This window comes from Silurus aristotelis, assembly GCF_946808225.1.
Source record: "Silurus aristotelis genome assembly, chromosome: 12".
Lineage (NCBI taxonomy): Eukaryota > Metazoa > Chordata > Actinopteri > Siluriformes > Siluridae > Silurus > Silurus aristotelis.
In genome coordinates, this window is record NC_139585.1 from 16,456,040 (window position 1) to 16,471,313 (window position 15,274).

General features: G+C 37.0%; 1 protein-coding gene across 2 annotated transcripts in view; it reads right to left on the reverse strand.

Moving 5' to 3' along the window:
• Positions 1-425: 425 nt before the first annotated feature.
• The window catches only part of tbkbp1 (TBK1 binding protein 1), a 40,394-nt gene continuing 25,545 nt past the window's right edge, over positions 426-15,274 (reverse strand). For both annotated transcript variants that reach the window (XM_083556064.1, XM_083556065.1), the window contains exons 3-10: positions 14,044-14,169; positions 13,241-13,345; positions 12,536-12,683; positions 10,255-10,457; positions 9,138-9,199; positions 5,331-5,446; positions 3,331-4,130; positions 426-1,688 (exon numbers count right to left, since the gene is read on the reverse strand). In XM_083556064.1, the coding sequence (XP_083412190.1) occupies positions 1,557-1,688; positions 3,331-4,130; positions 5,331-5,446; positions 9,138-9,199; positions 10,255-10,457; positions 12,536-12,683; positions 13,241-13,345; positions 14,044-14,169 (1,692 nt within the window). In that variant the 3' untranslated portion in view covers positions 426-1,556. The remainder of the gene's footprint in view (positions 1,689-3,330; positions 4,131-5,330; positions 5,447-9,137; positions 9,200-10,254; positions 10,458-12,535; positions 12,684-13,240; positions 13,346-14,043; positions 14,170-15,274) is intronic.

The window sequence follows — 15,274 nt, forward strand, 5'->3', positions numbered from 1 at the left end:
ATCATGCTGTTCTACTTTCTCTCTTTAGTATCTCAATAATTGGGTCACTGGGATATTTAGTGTCCTGGCTATTCACAACGGTAATAGAAATTGCAAAAAGAGTTCACAATACAGGACACACTCTAGAGACAGTAGCCAGAAATGTAGCTAATTAACATAGCTTACTGTACTTGTGCCATTGCCTCCAGAGTAGAATTTATTCGAGGCATGTAATTCTTAGTTAGCAAACTTTACTTTTACTCTTCAGCAAACTAATTTCTCTCCTCCCAGCTCGAAAAAAATGCCTATCTATATACATAAGAGATTTTACAATTTCATACACTTAAATAGTTTTAAATACAGATCAAGTACATTTATAGTACATAAAGCATTTCGATACAACAGCTTTGCAATTTGGTCATAAAAAGAATCTTTTTTAAAAAAAATTTTTATGCATTCATACAATCGTCTGCTTATTTTACTGGAAAAAAATGCAACATCATCATATTTAGTTTTGTCTAGAAACCGAAAACCCTCAGGCCATTCTTTCTAACAAGTATGATTCATATGATCCAGTATGAGTGATATTCATTGGTCATTAAGTGGGTATCAGCATCTAGTGTTGTAGTTGGCTTGGAGTTGTTAGAATTATGGAATTAATGTCCTGGTAATGTTCTTTAGTTTTTTTCATACAAGAACTTTGTATACAGGAAGACACGCAATAGATGCAGTTCTAAAGTTGGTGTATTTATGTGTATTACATTATGAATTACATACATCTATATGTATAGTTTTGTTAAAGGGACATTCTAACAATCTAAGATGTACTATAATTAACATTTGTTAATATTAAAAATAGACAAAATCTATAGTGTAAGTTTTTGCCTTAGTGTTAGTAATATTTGTAAAGATAAATTACATATTAAGGGTTTTGTATAAAGTGCTAAAATTTAGATTCACTTACAAATGAAGTCATGGACCAGCACACTATATTAATGCTTCTGGAATGGCCATGATGTCCTGCCCTGCAGGACACCATCTTCTCTTATTTTACAGTCTTTAATCATTCATTATAAAGTTTAAATAACTATGTGACTTTTGGAAGTGCCACTGTGGGCAGGCCTGAAATAAGCAATGAACAGTTATGTAAGTTATACTGTTTTTTAAATAACAGAATAGAGCCTGCACAACAAAAATCTTCAGTATTGAAATAATGCCTCGTGTATTTTATACCGTAAATCCACCTGGAGCCAAACACTCTAGTTAATGCGGATTATGAGTATATGACTGTTTTATTGTCTGGAGAGTCGACCTGTACCAGGATTTAGTTTGATATAAAAAAAAAAAAGACAATAGTTAAAATAATTTAATTAAGCAAATATTATGTTAGGAAGGTGTAAAACCTTTATCTCTTAGTGCCATTTCTAATTAAAACATTAAACACTACATACTATAAATCTCTGCTAATCCTCCGTTATGAGGATCTCGTCTTAGCTCACCCACTCTCCCTTTAATTCATCCACCTAAGAATGGATGACAAGTATTAAAGTGGAGTTAACGGTGTGGTATTTGTAGTGTCAGATCTTGCTGTTCTCCAGATGTGAGTCAATGTGCTTGATCAGAGCATCATCAGGGTAACCAACAGGAAAGATGAGTTGACACAGAGGGCAGCTCCTCACATCACTCTCCTCTTCTGTCTCTATCCATAGCTGTAGACAGAGCACAAATATTCATTATATAATAAATGCATTGCACACACAAGTATAATATATTGTATGAAGATGATAATTTGTATGTTTTTAAATTGCTGTAAGACTTTAATTTATTCATAAAAGGGTGTTTATTCATGAAAGTTTAAAATGCATGAAAACCTATTCTGAAAATATGACAACGTCATGTATCAGTTCTATAGACAAAGATATTCTAGTAAGAGTTTTGTTACAAATGAAATTTTTCTGAAAAATCTATTATACGAAAAGTTTTATTAAATCATTTAAATTGTGAGTTGTCAGTATTAAGCTTACAATATCAGCTGAAAATGAGTAGCTGCAAGGAAAACTGGAGCACTGAGCCAAAGAAAAGATAAACTAGCACAGAAGGGCATCTTAAGCCTAGAGCAAAGTACACGGTTTCAGCCACAGTCCCAGTCCTGGCGGAGTCTGGGGACTACACCTCCCAACTCAGCTACTACTAGTGCAGTCATATATAATGTGTAAGGTCTATTAATTGTTTTTTTTTTTTTGCAAATGATTGTGTAGATTTCAATATTTCCAAGCATGCTTGTTTTTCTCTGTGATAATGCGCATAGTGTAACAACCCTTGAGATTATTGAACCCAGTGTATTATCTGTTGGAGAGAGAGAGTGGGGGCAAAAATATGGAGAGAATATTTACACCTTAAAGAACAATAATATTACTTATATAAGATGTGAATGAAAAATTGTCAAGCATATACAGATTTACAGATACAGTTTTTACAAAGAGCAAAAATAAAAAACGATTGCAACATGATTCCTGTATATTAAAATTGTTGTGTTTCTGTTCACTTCCTATATCCTGCAGGCTGCCACCCAGACAATATTTTCTGTACATTTTCTGTTCTTTCACCACACAAAATAGTAAAACGTTTACATGAAAAGCAGCTCTTCCCTTTTTTTTTGCAAGACAGTCACACTTTGGCACCAATGACACTGTGTATTATGTGTGTACAATGTCTGTGAATGATCCTGTAGTTTGCCCCGACCCCCAAAAAAGCACCAAACAACTGGTCATGTGGCATTTCTTTCATGCAAATTTTTTCATGTGAAAAGGAGATGTTTGGAGTCATCTAGACATTTGTTATGAAGATTCAAGTGGTAGCGGTTTAACATGTTTACAACAGTAGCAGTTTTCACAACCAAATGGATTTTCGCCGCAGTCTGCAGTATAATTAGGGGGAGTCCAGATGGAGAGGGTTGAACATGTTTTGTGGAGTCTCAATCGGGTGCAAAAGGTATGAGAACTTAAAATAAGGAACTGTTATCATTATTAAAGATTAATGATATATTTAAATGTAAAATAATATGCCTCTTTCAGATATAAAGGATTTTAATTAATTATTATTTTAAAATATTTAAGAGGAGGAAACTGGTTAACTGTGACTAAGAGGTGCTGTGACTGTAAATCTGTAAATATACTATCAAGCATGTACAGTAACAGAACAGGAACCATTGATTTTTGGCCTTTGTACAGATCATCTGAGGTTTAGCAGTATAAATGTAGGTTAAGGGTTAGTGGTGCATGGTTCTACCTGTTTCAAAAGACCAAACCTGAATATTACAGGGTGTCAGACAGTGACTGGTTGCTCACTTACATTAATGGAAGGCCAGGACTGGGCATGTTCTGCATGCAGGAATCCAGGTGAGTGGCAGCTTAAGGTGTTGGGCCGAGCTGGGATGGGGAAGGCTGAACAGGAAGCAGGGCCTCTCATGCTTGAAGCGGGGCCAGTAGTCCCCAGTGTCCGCGGGGGACTGATAGGATGAGGGCAGGTCCACTCTTCCTCATCCTCTGAAGAGTGTGGTGGCTGAGGAGAGGTATGTATTGTTTTTGGAGAAGGCTGAGGCTCATAATGCAGATGTGACAATTCTACATGCTGGAAAGAGAGATCTCTGGTGTGTCTCGGTGACTCAGCCATACTTCCATCCCCTGCTATGGTCTGAATCCCAGGCTGGGAACCTCGCCTTTGGGCTAGGATATGGCCATGCTGTTGCTGCTGTTGTTGCTGCTGCTGTTTGTGGTAGCTCTCAATGTAAGGACGGGGCTTCGGTAAAGTTGAGACAGGGTCAAGGGTGAATCTTGGTGGACGCTGATAGGCCGAAGGGTCTGCAACCTCTGAATAACTGCGGCGGCCCTGGAAACTGGCTCTTAGGTGCTGAGTAGGTGGTCTGCAGGTGTATGAAGCTGGGCCATCATTAAGTTCAGCTAGAGGGGAGCGGCGGTGCATATCCGGCGAGAGGCGCTGCAACACTGGAGAGCGACGCTGCTGAATAGGAGAATGGTGCTGTGGAATAGGGGAATGACGCTGTTGAATAGGGGAATGGCGTTGCTGGATGGGGGAGTGTCGTTGTGGAACAGGCGAGTGCCTCTGGTGAGGTATAGGAGAATAGCGTTGAACTAAAGATAAGACATACAACAGAAAAAAGTTAAAAAGTACAACACATCTTATCCTAGCCATATGCCCCTTTTCTAACATTTTTTGGTTGTGTCCTCTAGGACTGTTGTCTCAGAATTACTGTAAACCTTCCAGGCAAAAACACCCATAAATACCTATTATTAATATTTGTATTTATTTAAAACATAAAATCTTTGAATTCACTTACATGATCCCACAGTAATTTAGATAAACTTGCAAACTAAAGGCCCTTAATATCAATGTATTACTACCAAAACCAGTCAATGTTTTAAATGTCAGGACTGGGACTTAATAAAACCCTGCACATTCTCAAATGTGTAAAGTATAATTACAATGACTCATAAGACACATAAAGCACTCTAAAGATACACTGGTGTCTTTAATGACTTCCTCTTGCTCCTGTGTTTCTTTTTTTAGACTTCATCTTTTTTCCAAATAATATGTGGGTGAGCTTTAGCTTTACCCATTTCTTAATAACCTTTACACATTTGACTACTACAGGTGGAACAGCAGCTAGTTTCACTTATATGGAAAATTCATAATTGAATTCTTCAAATTCGTTTTGATCTGACTGAAAAGTGACAATTGAACCAGAGACTACCAATAACCTACGTGAGGCTTCCTGCTAGGGGGAGATTGCAATCAGCTATTGAGAGAGCCCCATCACAAGCTTTAAATCAGTAGAAGTTTTTCTCTATCTCTGCTTCTGCTTTTGGTCTATTTTTTTATCAAAGGGGAAACAGCATTTTTAGTTGTGTGGTTTAGTGCAGAAGTTTAAACAGATAAAGTGTTAGTTGTTTATGCTTTCAGCAGCAGGCATTTTTTTTTTATCAGTAAACAGTTTATAGAAATATATCATCTTAAAGCAGATCTAATAGAACGATCTTATTATATTTCATGTTCATGAGTGCGTTAGTATTATTCAAGTCAATTCCATTTTATTTGCATAGTAGAACAGACATTGTTACAAAGCAGCTTTACAGAAATTATTAGGTAGGTTTTTTTTACTATGATATATCTGATATATTTACACAATTCTCTTCTAAGAGTGCTCACTGAGCACACTGATGGTAGAAAGACATGGCATGGCAATGAGCATCATCTATTCTTTCACGGTTTTACCCGGGCCACAGTGCACTTTAACGCTAGAACGCTAATGAGTTTTGATGAGCATTTGGTACCTGGGCTAGTGTCTTCCTGTGAGGCTTTCCTCAGGATCTCTGTCTGTTTGCTGCTCAGTGCCTGCAGTTTGCTAAGCTCCTCTGTCAGCTCAGTGTAGGCCAGAGCCAGATTCACTCTGAAAGAGAGAAATGGGGGTGTATATGGTTGAGCTATGCATCTTTGTGACTGCAAGCGATCATGTTTTATACATAGCTAGTACTGTATGTTTATTAGTAATTGCAGAAATCCAGTAGGAATCACAATAGCTCTGGTGCTAGCACGCACACACAGCCACACAGACAAACAAGACTGATTCGACTGATTCTTTTACCATGGCAACCAAGCAGCTGCACAGCTATTGTCAATTTGCTTAACATCTCTGTCATTGTCAATGCAGCAGCAGTGCAAATTGCTGAACATAATTCAGGTTACAATCCTTATTTCCATTTGCACTCTGGTATGCTGTGCTATTGTTAGTCTCCCCACTGATACCTTAATCATATTTCTTTTGCAACATCTCAATCCAAATTCATTTGATTAACCTTTATTATTAAGCCATGCTACTTTTTGGTGGTGACAGAACAAATAACACTCAGTTATTTGTTACCAGTTAACCGCTTAGTACACTGTATATTAAAATTAATCACTATCTAATTTCTAGTCTAACCCAAAGATGCACTGCAGATTAGGCATAAAATGACTTGTCATTAAAGAAAATTTAAAATAAGGGGGGGGAGTTTAGAAAAACTGCGGCAGATTTAAATTCCATCTGTCATCAGATCGCATTTATCTGATCACTTCCAAACCAATTTTGCACAAACCACCAGGGCTTTGCAATAAAAAGGCAGTTCTCTACTCATAGCTCATCTGATGGTGTCAGATAAGAGGCAATGGGGAGAATTTAGACTGACTTGGCATGTAAGCAAGTGCAAGCAAGCAGAACAGCATGCTCTTCCAATCCCCGCCCAAACCCCCAACCCACCCCATTTCCAACTATTTTCACAGTAGGTTAATTAGAGTAGTTGAGAAACTCTTCATTATGCCACTATAACCAGCTGCCAACATTCTCCTACAAAGCATTTAACTCAATGAGTAAATGCTAACTAAGCACCTTACATATTTATGAGTGTTTTCACTCCTCAGAATAGTAAAAAAAAAAAAATGCAACACTCCCCACCAAAAAAAAACAATAAAATACATGACCTAAAAGAATACGTGATGGAGAAAGTTAGGGAGTTCAGGTACAGGCAAACATGCATTTTTTTTATTTAAGAGTCCCCCACTACTTATGTAAAAGTGTCTCAAGCATTCTAGACCAAAGCTAAACATCATGAGGAAGTGCAGGACAGAACAGAGTCAAACGGCAGAGGTTACAGAAACCATCCCAGATATAGAGTTTATTGCCTTAAAAACACGTCACATTCTAATTAGTAAATATTTTATAAATTAATTCTGGTTCCTGGTACAAGTCCTGCAAATAAAAAACATATAATCTCTTTTCTTGTTTTGTAAGCTGTAAGCATTAAAGCTTTACTCTTACCGTAGTGCTCATCACGTCCTAGCACTCCTTCCCTGGCCATCTGGGCAACTCACATGCCAGTCTACACACTCATGCAAAACGGCAACGGTCAGAGGCTCTGAGTCTGTCTTGTCGCTACAGGTGTCTGACCAGAAACTCATTCTGTCATCATACTGTCTAGAGTGAGACACTCAAAGCATCTGTGGGGCTCATTGCTTAATGTTTTAGACAAAGTGTGACTTTTCACACTTCCACACACACACAAACACACACACGCAAGCATTTACTGACATCCTTTTAAAAGTCTCACTTTTGCTTCACCTCTAGCTTAGAGCACCTGGAAGTCTTTGAAAGTGTAAAATCTCCTTCCGATATACATGTAAAATTGTGCACTGCAGAGGAAGTGAGTATGGTCACAATACGATTGCGTGCCAACTTAATGCATCAAACAAGTGCATTGTGTACAGATAATATATACCATATAAATCTATATTGTATAATAAATATACATTTTTATAACAAAATGACTCTTCACGCTTAAGCATGTGTATACCCACATGTGCACATGTGTGTGCGTGTCCTGCTTTGTGTGGGCATGCATGTTTATGCGTTCTGGAACCTTTGAAACGATATGGATGAGTCTAAGAATGTATGTGTGTGGGAAGGTGATTCATGAGGGCCGCATGAGCTGTATATGACCTTTGCTCTGAATCAAGAAGTTAGAAATTTTGTTTACTTGATACTGACAGATGTTGCATAGCAGACTGCATATCTTGCATTATTGAATAAAACATGAATATCAAATTGTTCCAACAATCTCAGTTAGCACAGCCCACACCACGATCGCTTCACACACCAAAACCAAGCACTTGTGACAGCCTAGTTGTTGTTATCTCATACTGGAAAAAGAACAAATACAAACAGGACAAGAACATTTGGATGATAGAAAACAATATTCAAGTTGTGTGTGAATAAAATATTAAAAGAAGAACTCATTGTCTTTCGAATTGTTCAGTAACGTTTTTTTTTTTTTTTTTTTATAGTCATGTTTTTAGTGATTGTGTGTATTGACAATTTGTATGAGGAGAGCCTCTGATGTATTTAACATGGTAATAGATTGGGAAACATAATGACGTGCTCTGATGCCATTTATGTATCTTTAAAGGAAATTATACGTATTTGTATTATTACAAACACACAAGTATCTCTTTCACTCAAGTGCAAACAACTTCCTTTCAGAAAAACAAAATGGGAATGCATCATGAGGAAGTATGCAAAATATGTTGTTTAAAAAACTTCTTAATAATACTCTTCGTTTCAATTGAACTTTAAAACATTTTATAAATGTCATTATCACTTTTCATCTTTTTTTTATTATTATTATTGTAAAAATTATTATTACAGGATACATTATTGTAATAAATAAAAGACATGCAGTAGACATATATTTAGAAATCATCTAGACCAAATATATATACCGTCAATACAGTAAAAAAAATAACTCCAATAACTTTAGTCTTACTGTGTTGACAATTTAGTACAGTTTACACATTTTTCCTCTGATAAAATAGTGCTAAAACAGTGCTGCAACAACAAATAGATTAGGATTCCCGGCAGTGATTTTTGTATTTTAATATGCTTTGTTGTTGAATAAAAGTTCAGTCGCTTTACAGGAAAATGTTCACTTCAGTAACAAATCTTTTAAACAACTCTAGCTTATCACCAACCACAGACCACAAAAAATTTTCAAGGAAAATTTAAAAAAATACAGATGGCATCAAGCTTTGGCCATTTACATTAAATGCTAGCACTTACAAGAACTGGCTCTGCGATTCAGACAGAGAAGACGAAGAGAAAGGGGAAGCCGACTTAAAATTTTGAGGTGAGTGAGGTGGAAAAGGAGTGGGTTTCTAACTACACATCTCTGTCAAGTGCGTACTTTCAATTTTCTCATATTTTCTCCATCAGCCAGCATATGCCAAATGTTACAGTATGTAGAAAAGAACAGAGAGTGGAGGAGCCCAGAAAACAACTCTGTTGGAGGGACTGATGACATATTTTTCTTTTTAGTGTGCATGTATGTAAAACTTGAGGAAGTATATGAATACACTGATCTGAGACACTGCAATAAAACTTTAACTGGGGCTTGGTGGATCCTTGTCAGAGGCCATAGTGCCCTCTACTGCTTAAAGTAACATTCAGTGGGTGTCGCAGAGATTCTGACTAATTGTGAAGGCTGTGCACGACTGTGAATGCCGTGAACAGCAAACGATCTGAAATAAGAATATGTTTGTGCATAATTACTTACTGTTCATCTCCCACCTTCTTAATCCATTCCATGTCACACTGGGCACAAGTGGAGTTCACATCCTGCAGCATATACAAACCCAAGAAACACTTGTCACTGCCACATGTGCAAAATATTGACATAAATGCTTACTGCAGGGACAATGACCTTGTTTTGATGAAAAAGACAGAATACAGTAAATGCTGTATAAATTCTACTTAATCTTTGCTCATTGTCTAAAATTCATCTTTCATATCTCTCTCAAAGAAAGAAAGCATAATAGGGCATGAGTTATAGTAAAATAACCAGTGGGGTGGTGTATGAAGCAAAGTGGAGTCACTTGTACTACCCTGAAATTAATTATTTTCCAATAAGAACAGGTCCAGAAGTGTTTTTCAATACATACATTTTTTTCCCCACATCTGTGAAAAAAAGTCTTCCGCTTACAACTTCGGTTGTAGCAATTATAACAAACATGCTCCCACACCAGCTTTTTTCCCCTTCCCTATTAAAATCATAAAGAGTAAAATACATCTTGTGAAGCCCAGACATGCAAACTCTACTGTCCTAAATAGTCTTCCTTGGTGGAAAAACTTGCTGACTGTTACAAAATGCTGAAACTGGAGACTCCTTCCATAAATGTTCAATTTAGAGAGAGCTTTACAATAATAATTATTATTTCTATGATAAATACGACCTTTTAAAAGCACATTTTATATTTATTTATTATTATTTATATTAGTTTATTATTAGTTTTTAATTAAATTAAATGTGTCTACTGTGAAAGCTGTGCAGTGAAAAATAATCGACAAGTCGCATCCAATGAGAGTCAAGAAATTGTCAGCCCTGTGGCATTAAGTATTTTAAAGAGGAACTTTCAACTATAAATAGAAGTGAAAAGGAAACTCTGAAAGCTAATAAAATAAGAAAAGCAGAAGTAATGTTTGTTTTAAGCATTTATGCAAAACATGAGAAAGGATATGAATATTTTACACCACTCTAGTGAAAGGTTGACAGAAGTTTAAGCAAAGTCTTTCATTTGTAGGAAGCCTGTGGTAAAAACTGTTTAAAAGCAAAAGACTGAAGCTGTGATTCTGTTACAAGATGGAGAAGAATTCTTTATTTACTGTTTACTGACCTGTTGTCTCTGGTTGTTCTGAAGTTCCCTTAGCTCTTCTTGAAGTCTCTCGCATTCAGACTTTAGCTCCTCTTCCCTCTGACATGCTCCTTGGGCCTCATGCCGCGCCCCTTCTAACTCAGCCTCCAGACGCTGCAGCTTCAGGTCGGAGAGAGTATCCAGACTGCGGGAGCTCTGGAGGGTTAATGCTGGGCAGTCTAGCCCTCGTGTGGAAAAACACAAAACATACTATTTTTAACAAGCTATTTATAAATGTCTGAAGAGGAATTTCATTGCATTTTTTTTAAAATATTGATGTAAATATAAAGAAGCAAAAAGAGACGTGCACATGGATAACTGTTTATAGTGGATACAAATGTACGGGATGTTTTGTAGATATTTGGATTTTTTATGATTATTAAACTTTTTTACCTAGTAGAAATAAAACATGTCCAAGATATTATCAGTAGGCACAATTCTGATTCAATTTCAGAACAACTTTATAGAGAGTATATTGAACAAAAATCCACACTACAGAGAACAAATACGATGGTGATCCTTAAATCAGCCGCTGACAGCCTGTAATCTCATGTTTGATGTCCAAACAGGCTTTAATCCTTCTCCAGCTCACAGCCTACTTCATCAGCATGTTTATGCAAGTTAACAAATAACTGGAAATCCACTGTACATGCTGATACCTGTTTAAAAAATCAAATAATATCCCAAAACCTGCAGTCACTTTAATAAGTGCAATCATCTCCCGTGAACACAAAGTAGCTCCCACAGTGCTGGATCCATGTAGAGGGCAGTGGGCCAGCAGGGCCTCCTTGTTTCGTCGTGCCAGGCATGACGACGTGCTGATGATGATGGAGGATGGGAGACTCAGGCGCATCCCGCACTTCTCCCCCAGCGTGGGCGCTGTGATTCAGCTGCTCGGGAAGAAATAGTCCTTGAGCAAGCACCTATTGTGATGGTTCAGCAATAAGCGATCATGAACTACCACACGCCTACGTACACGCCTACATTACCGCAGTATTTCTCTTCACGCTGGACATCAGTTTATATGCTTGCAGCCAAGAACTCATTTCTCATTTCTAGCAAAACAACAGCTTTTTTTCATGTTGTAAAAATTGGATGAAATGTATGCTAAAATACATCTTGCATTTCTGTATTACGCTGCATGATTCAGCTTCTGAGAGAATTCTCCCTCCTACAGGCCAAGCGACAAGGCCAGGTTTATGACCAGTGCTGATTTGTGTACTTCTTCTATCTCTGGAAGCTTGTTGTTAACATAATATGTGAGTAGTGTGAGTGGGAAGAGCTGCTCCAACAGCAACCAAAGAACATTCTGGTAAAATGTTATTTAATCTTAAAGATGAGTTTGGAAGTAGCTATATTTATTTTTTGTAGGAGCTCCAAGGTGTGTAATCCAGTGTCACTATTTACAGTGTCACTATATATATATATATATATATATATATATATATATATATATATATATATATATATATATATACATACATACACACACACACACACACACACACACACACACATCTGTCTGTAATCTGTCTGTAATTTTTTTTCTTTTTTTTTTACTTACATATGAACTATAGAACTCTCTGTATATTTACCCTAAGGTAGAAACTGCCAGTACTGTCAGTGTGGTTTGTGAATTCCTGCTCTGACAGTTCCTCAACCTCTTATCACATGGTGTGCAGAACTATTTTGAATCCTACTTGCAGGGTTATTATTTTTGTGACCCATGTGACCCAGAACAGGAAACGACTACAGACTGCCTGTTTAAAAAGATAATAAATGCAACCAACCAACAACCGACAAAACAATAATTAAATTAAATATAACTAAAACAATTGTGCACCTCCTATGTGCACCTGTATATTTAATATGTTTAATACTGATTATTTATTCATATTTTGTTATATTATCACTACTGTAAAGGAAAATATGGTATAAAATAAAACACTTTAAAAAGGTCTCAATGTTTTCATGGTATTTAATTATTCATTATTAATTATATATATGAGAATTGGCTAAAATTAATTACTAACAGCATGTCTCAAAAACAGCATGAGAAAACGTCTTTCAACAGAGAGTCTAGTTTGCAGTTAGAAGCATTAAATGGATTTTTGATTTTCACTTGTGTCAACAAAATAAGTATGTGCATACAAAGGTGCTTAAACACACTCACACATTCACACTCACACTCACACACACACACACACACACACACACACACACACACACACACACACACACACACACACACACATTGACTCACTGTGTGTGTCAGGACTGGCATGGAGCTGCAGGTACTGCATGTCTTTGCTATGCAGTTGTGTGTTGAATTTATGTAGAGAGCTATCTCTCTGCCTCAGTGCGGCCTCCAGACTGTGGATGCGCTCCATGTGCTTCTCCACCAGAGATGTCTTTGAGACAGAGAGTGTATATAAAATACAGAGACATATAATAAAAATAATCAGGAAGAAATGAAGACAGACTATTAACAGAAACAGCCCTGAACCATTGTTTTTTAAATGTATAATATACTTTAAAGTATAACAAAAGAGGAGCTGGAGAAAATGCAACAGCTGAGGGCTAACTGAGTGTGAGTGTGGCGAGAGGCACAGATGCTCTGACGCTTGCATTATGTAATTTACAAAGCTGGTCTTTTGTCCAAAGCCAAACATGAAGCCATTTGCGATGAATGATTAATTTTGACAGCATTATCATACACACACAGTTAAGTATCTTCAGATTCTTGGTACACTGGAAGTCTGAGACCAAAATTTTTTGGCACCTCTCGGGTCTGTGCCCAATTAGGAGGTATGCACTGTGCAGATTAATCAAGCAGACACCTGGTTAAATTAAGTATTAGAGCAGATGCCAAGTCTACTTATAATTCCTGCCAGTGGTGTCTGTTGCCAAAGTTAGAAAGCATGAGTTTTGTATGAATGTTTTATTGAGCACCAGTGCTCAGTCTCACCATCTTGTCCAGGTCTCGTTGGAGATTAGTCTTCTCCATATGGATCTTCTCATAGGCCTGAATGACATCTTCCAGCTGCTCCTCCCGCTCTTTACTCTTTTGAAGCTGCACAACACACACAAAGCCAGGCCTCCTTTGTGTAACAGGAGCAAACATGAATATATTCCAACTGAACATGCAGTAACTTAAATGAATTCCAAACCTCTCTGAAAGCCAGCGTCTTGCTACCAGCTTTAGTGTTCATCCTATTTCAAACCTCTCAAAACTAATCTCCTGTTCCTACAGATAATGGTGGTTTGTATCAGGCTCCATTAAACCAGATAAAGGCAATTTATTTTAAAGGGTTTTACAACAGGACCCAAGACTAGCTTGCCAAGTCTAGCTTGCAAATCTCTGGGTATGAGCAAGAGAAATAAACATGCAGGAAAAGAGAAAAATGCGATGGTTGAGACTGGAATAAAAGACGAAGGTCACTGTTGCATAATAAGAAAGGCAGGGAGGTGAGAGATAAGGAATCCAGTCATATAAACATGTACGCCAGAAAAATGCCAGAAGCTATTGGTTGCTTATGGAAACCGACAGCAGCTTTTATTAATTGGAAAGCAGTCAGAAGTAGACAGAGTTGCAGCAAATGAGCGATCAAATCTTTCTATTGCTGAGTTTCCACTTGCACGAAAGCAGACTGAAAGCATTGAAATCTAATTAAATCACAAAGATGATTCCACAGTTACTGCCTCTGCAAGAAGGTGGACAAACGGACAAACAAAACCGTGTTGTGCTACATCATAAACTTCTCCTCTCACCTCATGGGTAAGAATGTTGATTCTCTGCTGCAGATTGCCATTCTCAGACTGGAGCAGGGCCGTATCGTTGGGCTCAAACGAGCAGTAGGAGTTCCTGTCCTCGCCAAAGTCATTGATCATAGGAAACTGCACACAAAACACATTTAAAGTGAGAGTGTATTGTTTAAAATCATGGGCAAGGTCTTATAATCAGATGCTTTCCATTTCAGGTTGTAAATGTTATCTACTCTGCAACTTGCCAGTCCTGGGAATAATTGTTGCAATTGAAATGATAAAATATATCAATGCACAACTGCCTACGGCCCTTTATCTGTAATTTATAATGTCGTATTTAGCCATTTACTAAAAATGTGACAGCATCGAATAGAAAGGATCACGAAAAATCTTAAATACACTACTTTCATACAGCTTGATATTGAATGGATGTTGAAAGTCATTTAAATTGTAATTAGAATCTAGAAATTAGAAACACAAAGCTCTGATTAGTTTTACATTATCGCACTGAACTTTGTTGAAAAAAGTCAACAATTCTAGCTAAGCAACAACAATGTCATTTAAAAGTGTAACGAAAAGATAATGATGCATTTTTAATTACATTTAAGATGGTAGAAATCCCCCCAAAAAGCTACAGATATTTCTTATATAGCAATATTTTATATAAAAAAAGCTTTGTGTTTAAGATAGAGATAGAGAGAGAAGAAAAAAGATCAGTAGACACGTAAAAGATAAAGACCTAGAAGCACTAGAAGCAGAGTTGTGTGTGTGCATGTGCGTGCTTTTGTGTGTGTGTGTGTGTGTGTGTGTGTGTGTGTGTGTGTGTGTGTGTGTGTGTGTGTGAATTGGCCTGTCACACATCACCTTTTTTACTAGTACATTTTTATTATCTGTGTAATTCAGATACCAATTATAGTGGAAAATGCATTACCCATGCTAGATAATGATTTCACCCAAATATTCAGCTCATATTTTTAAATGGCAGGTGATATTTTGCTGGCTAGTTAGTGACACAGCTAAATACTGCAAATATCTAAATGTCATCTGTAGTACAATATATCTGTGTATTTCAGAAACTCTTCATTCCAAGAATTGTGCATTTTAATCGCAGGGTTTCAATCATGTTCTAAAAGCTTCTTGGTTGTGCTACACTTACAGACCAACCACTTTTTTCTGCAATATATTTATTTATTAATTTTTACACATATTAGCTTTGTGCGTCAGCACTGAAAGACAA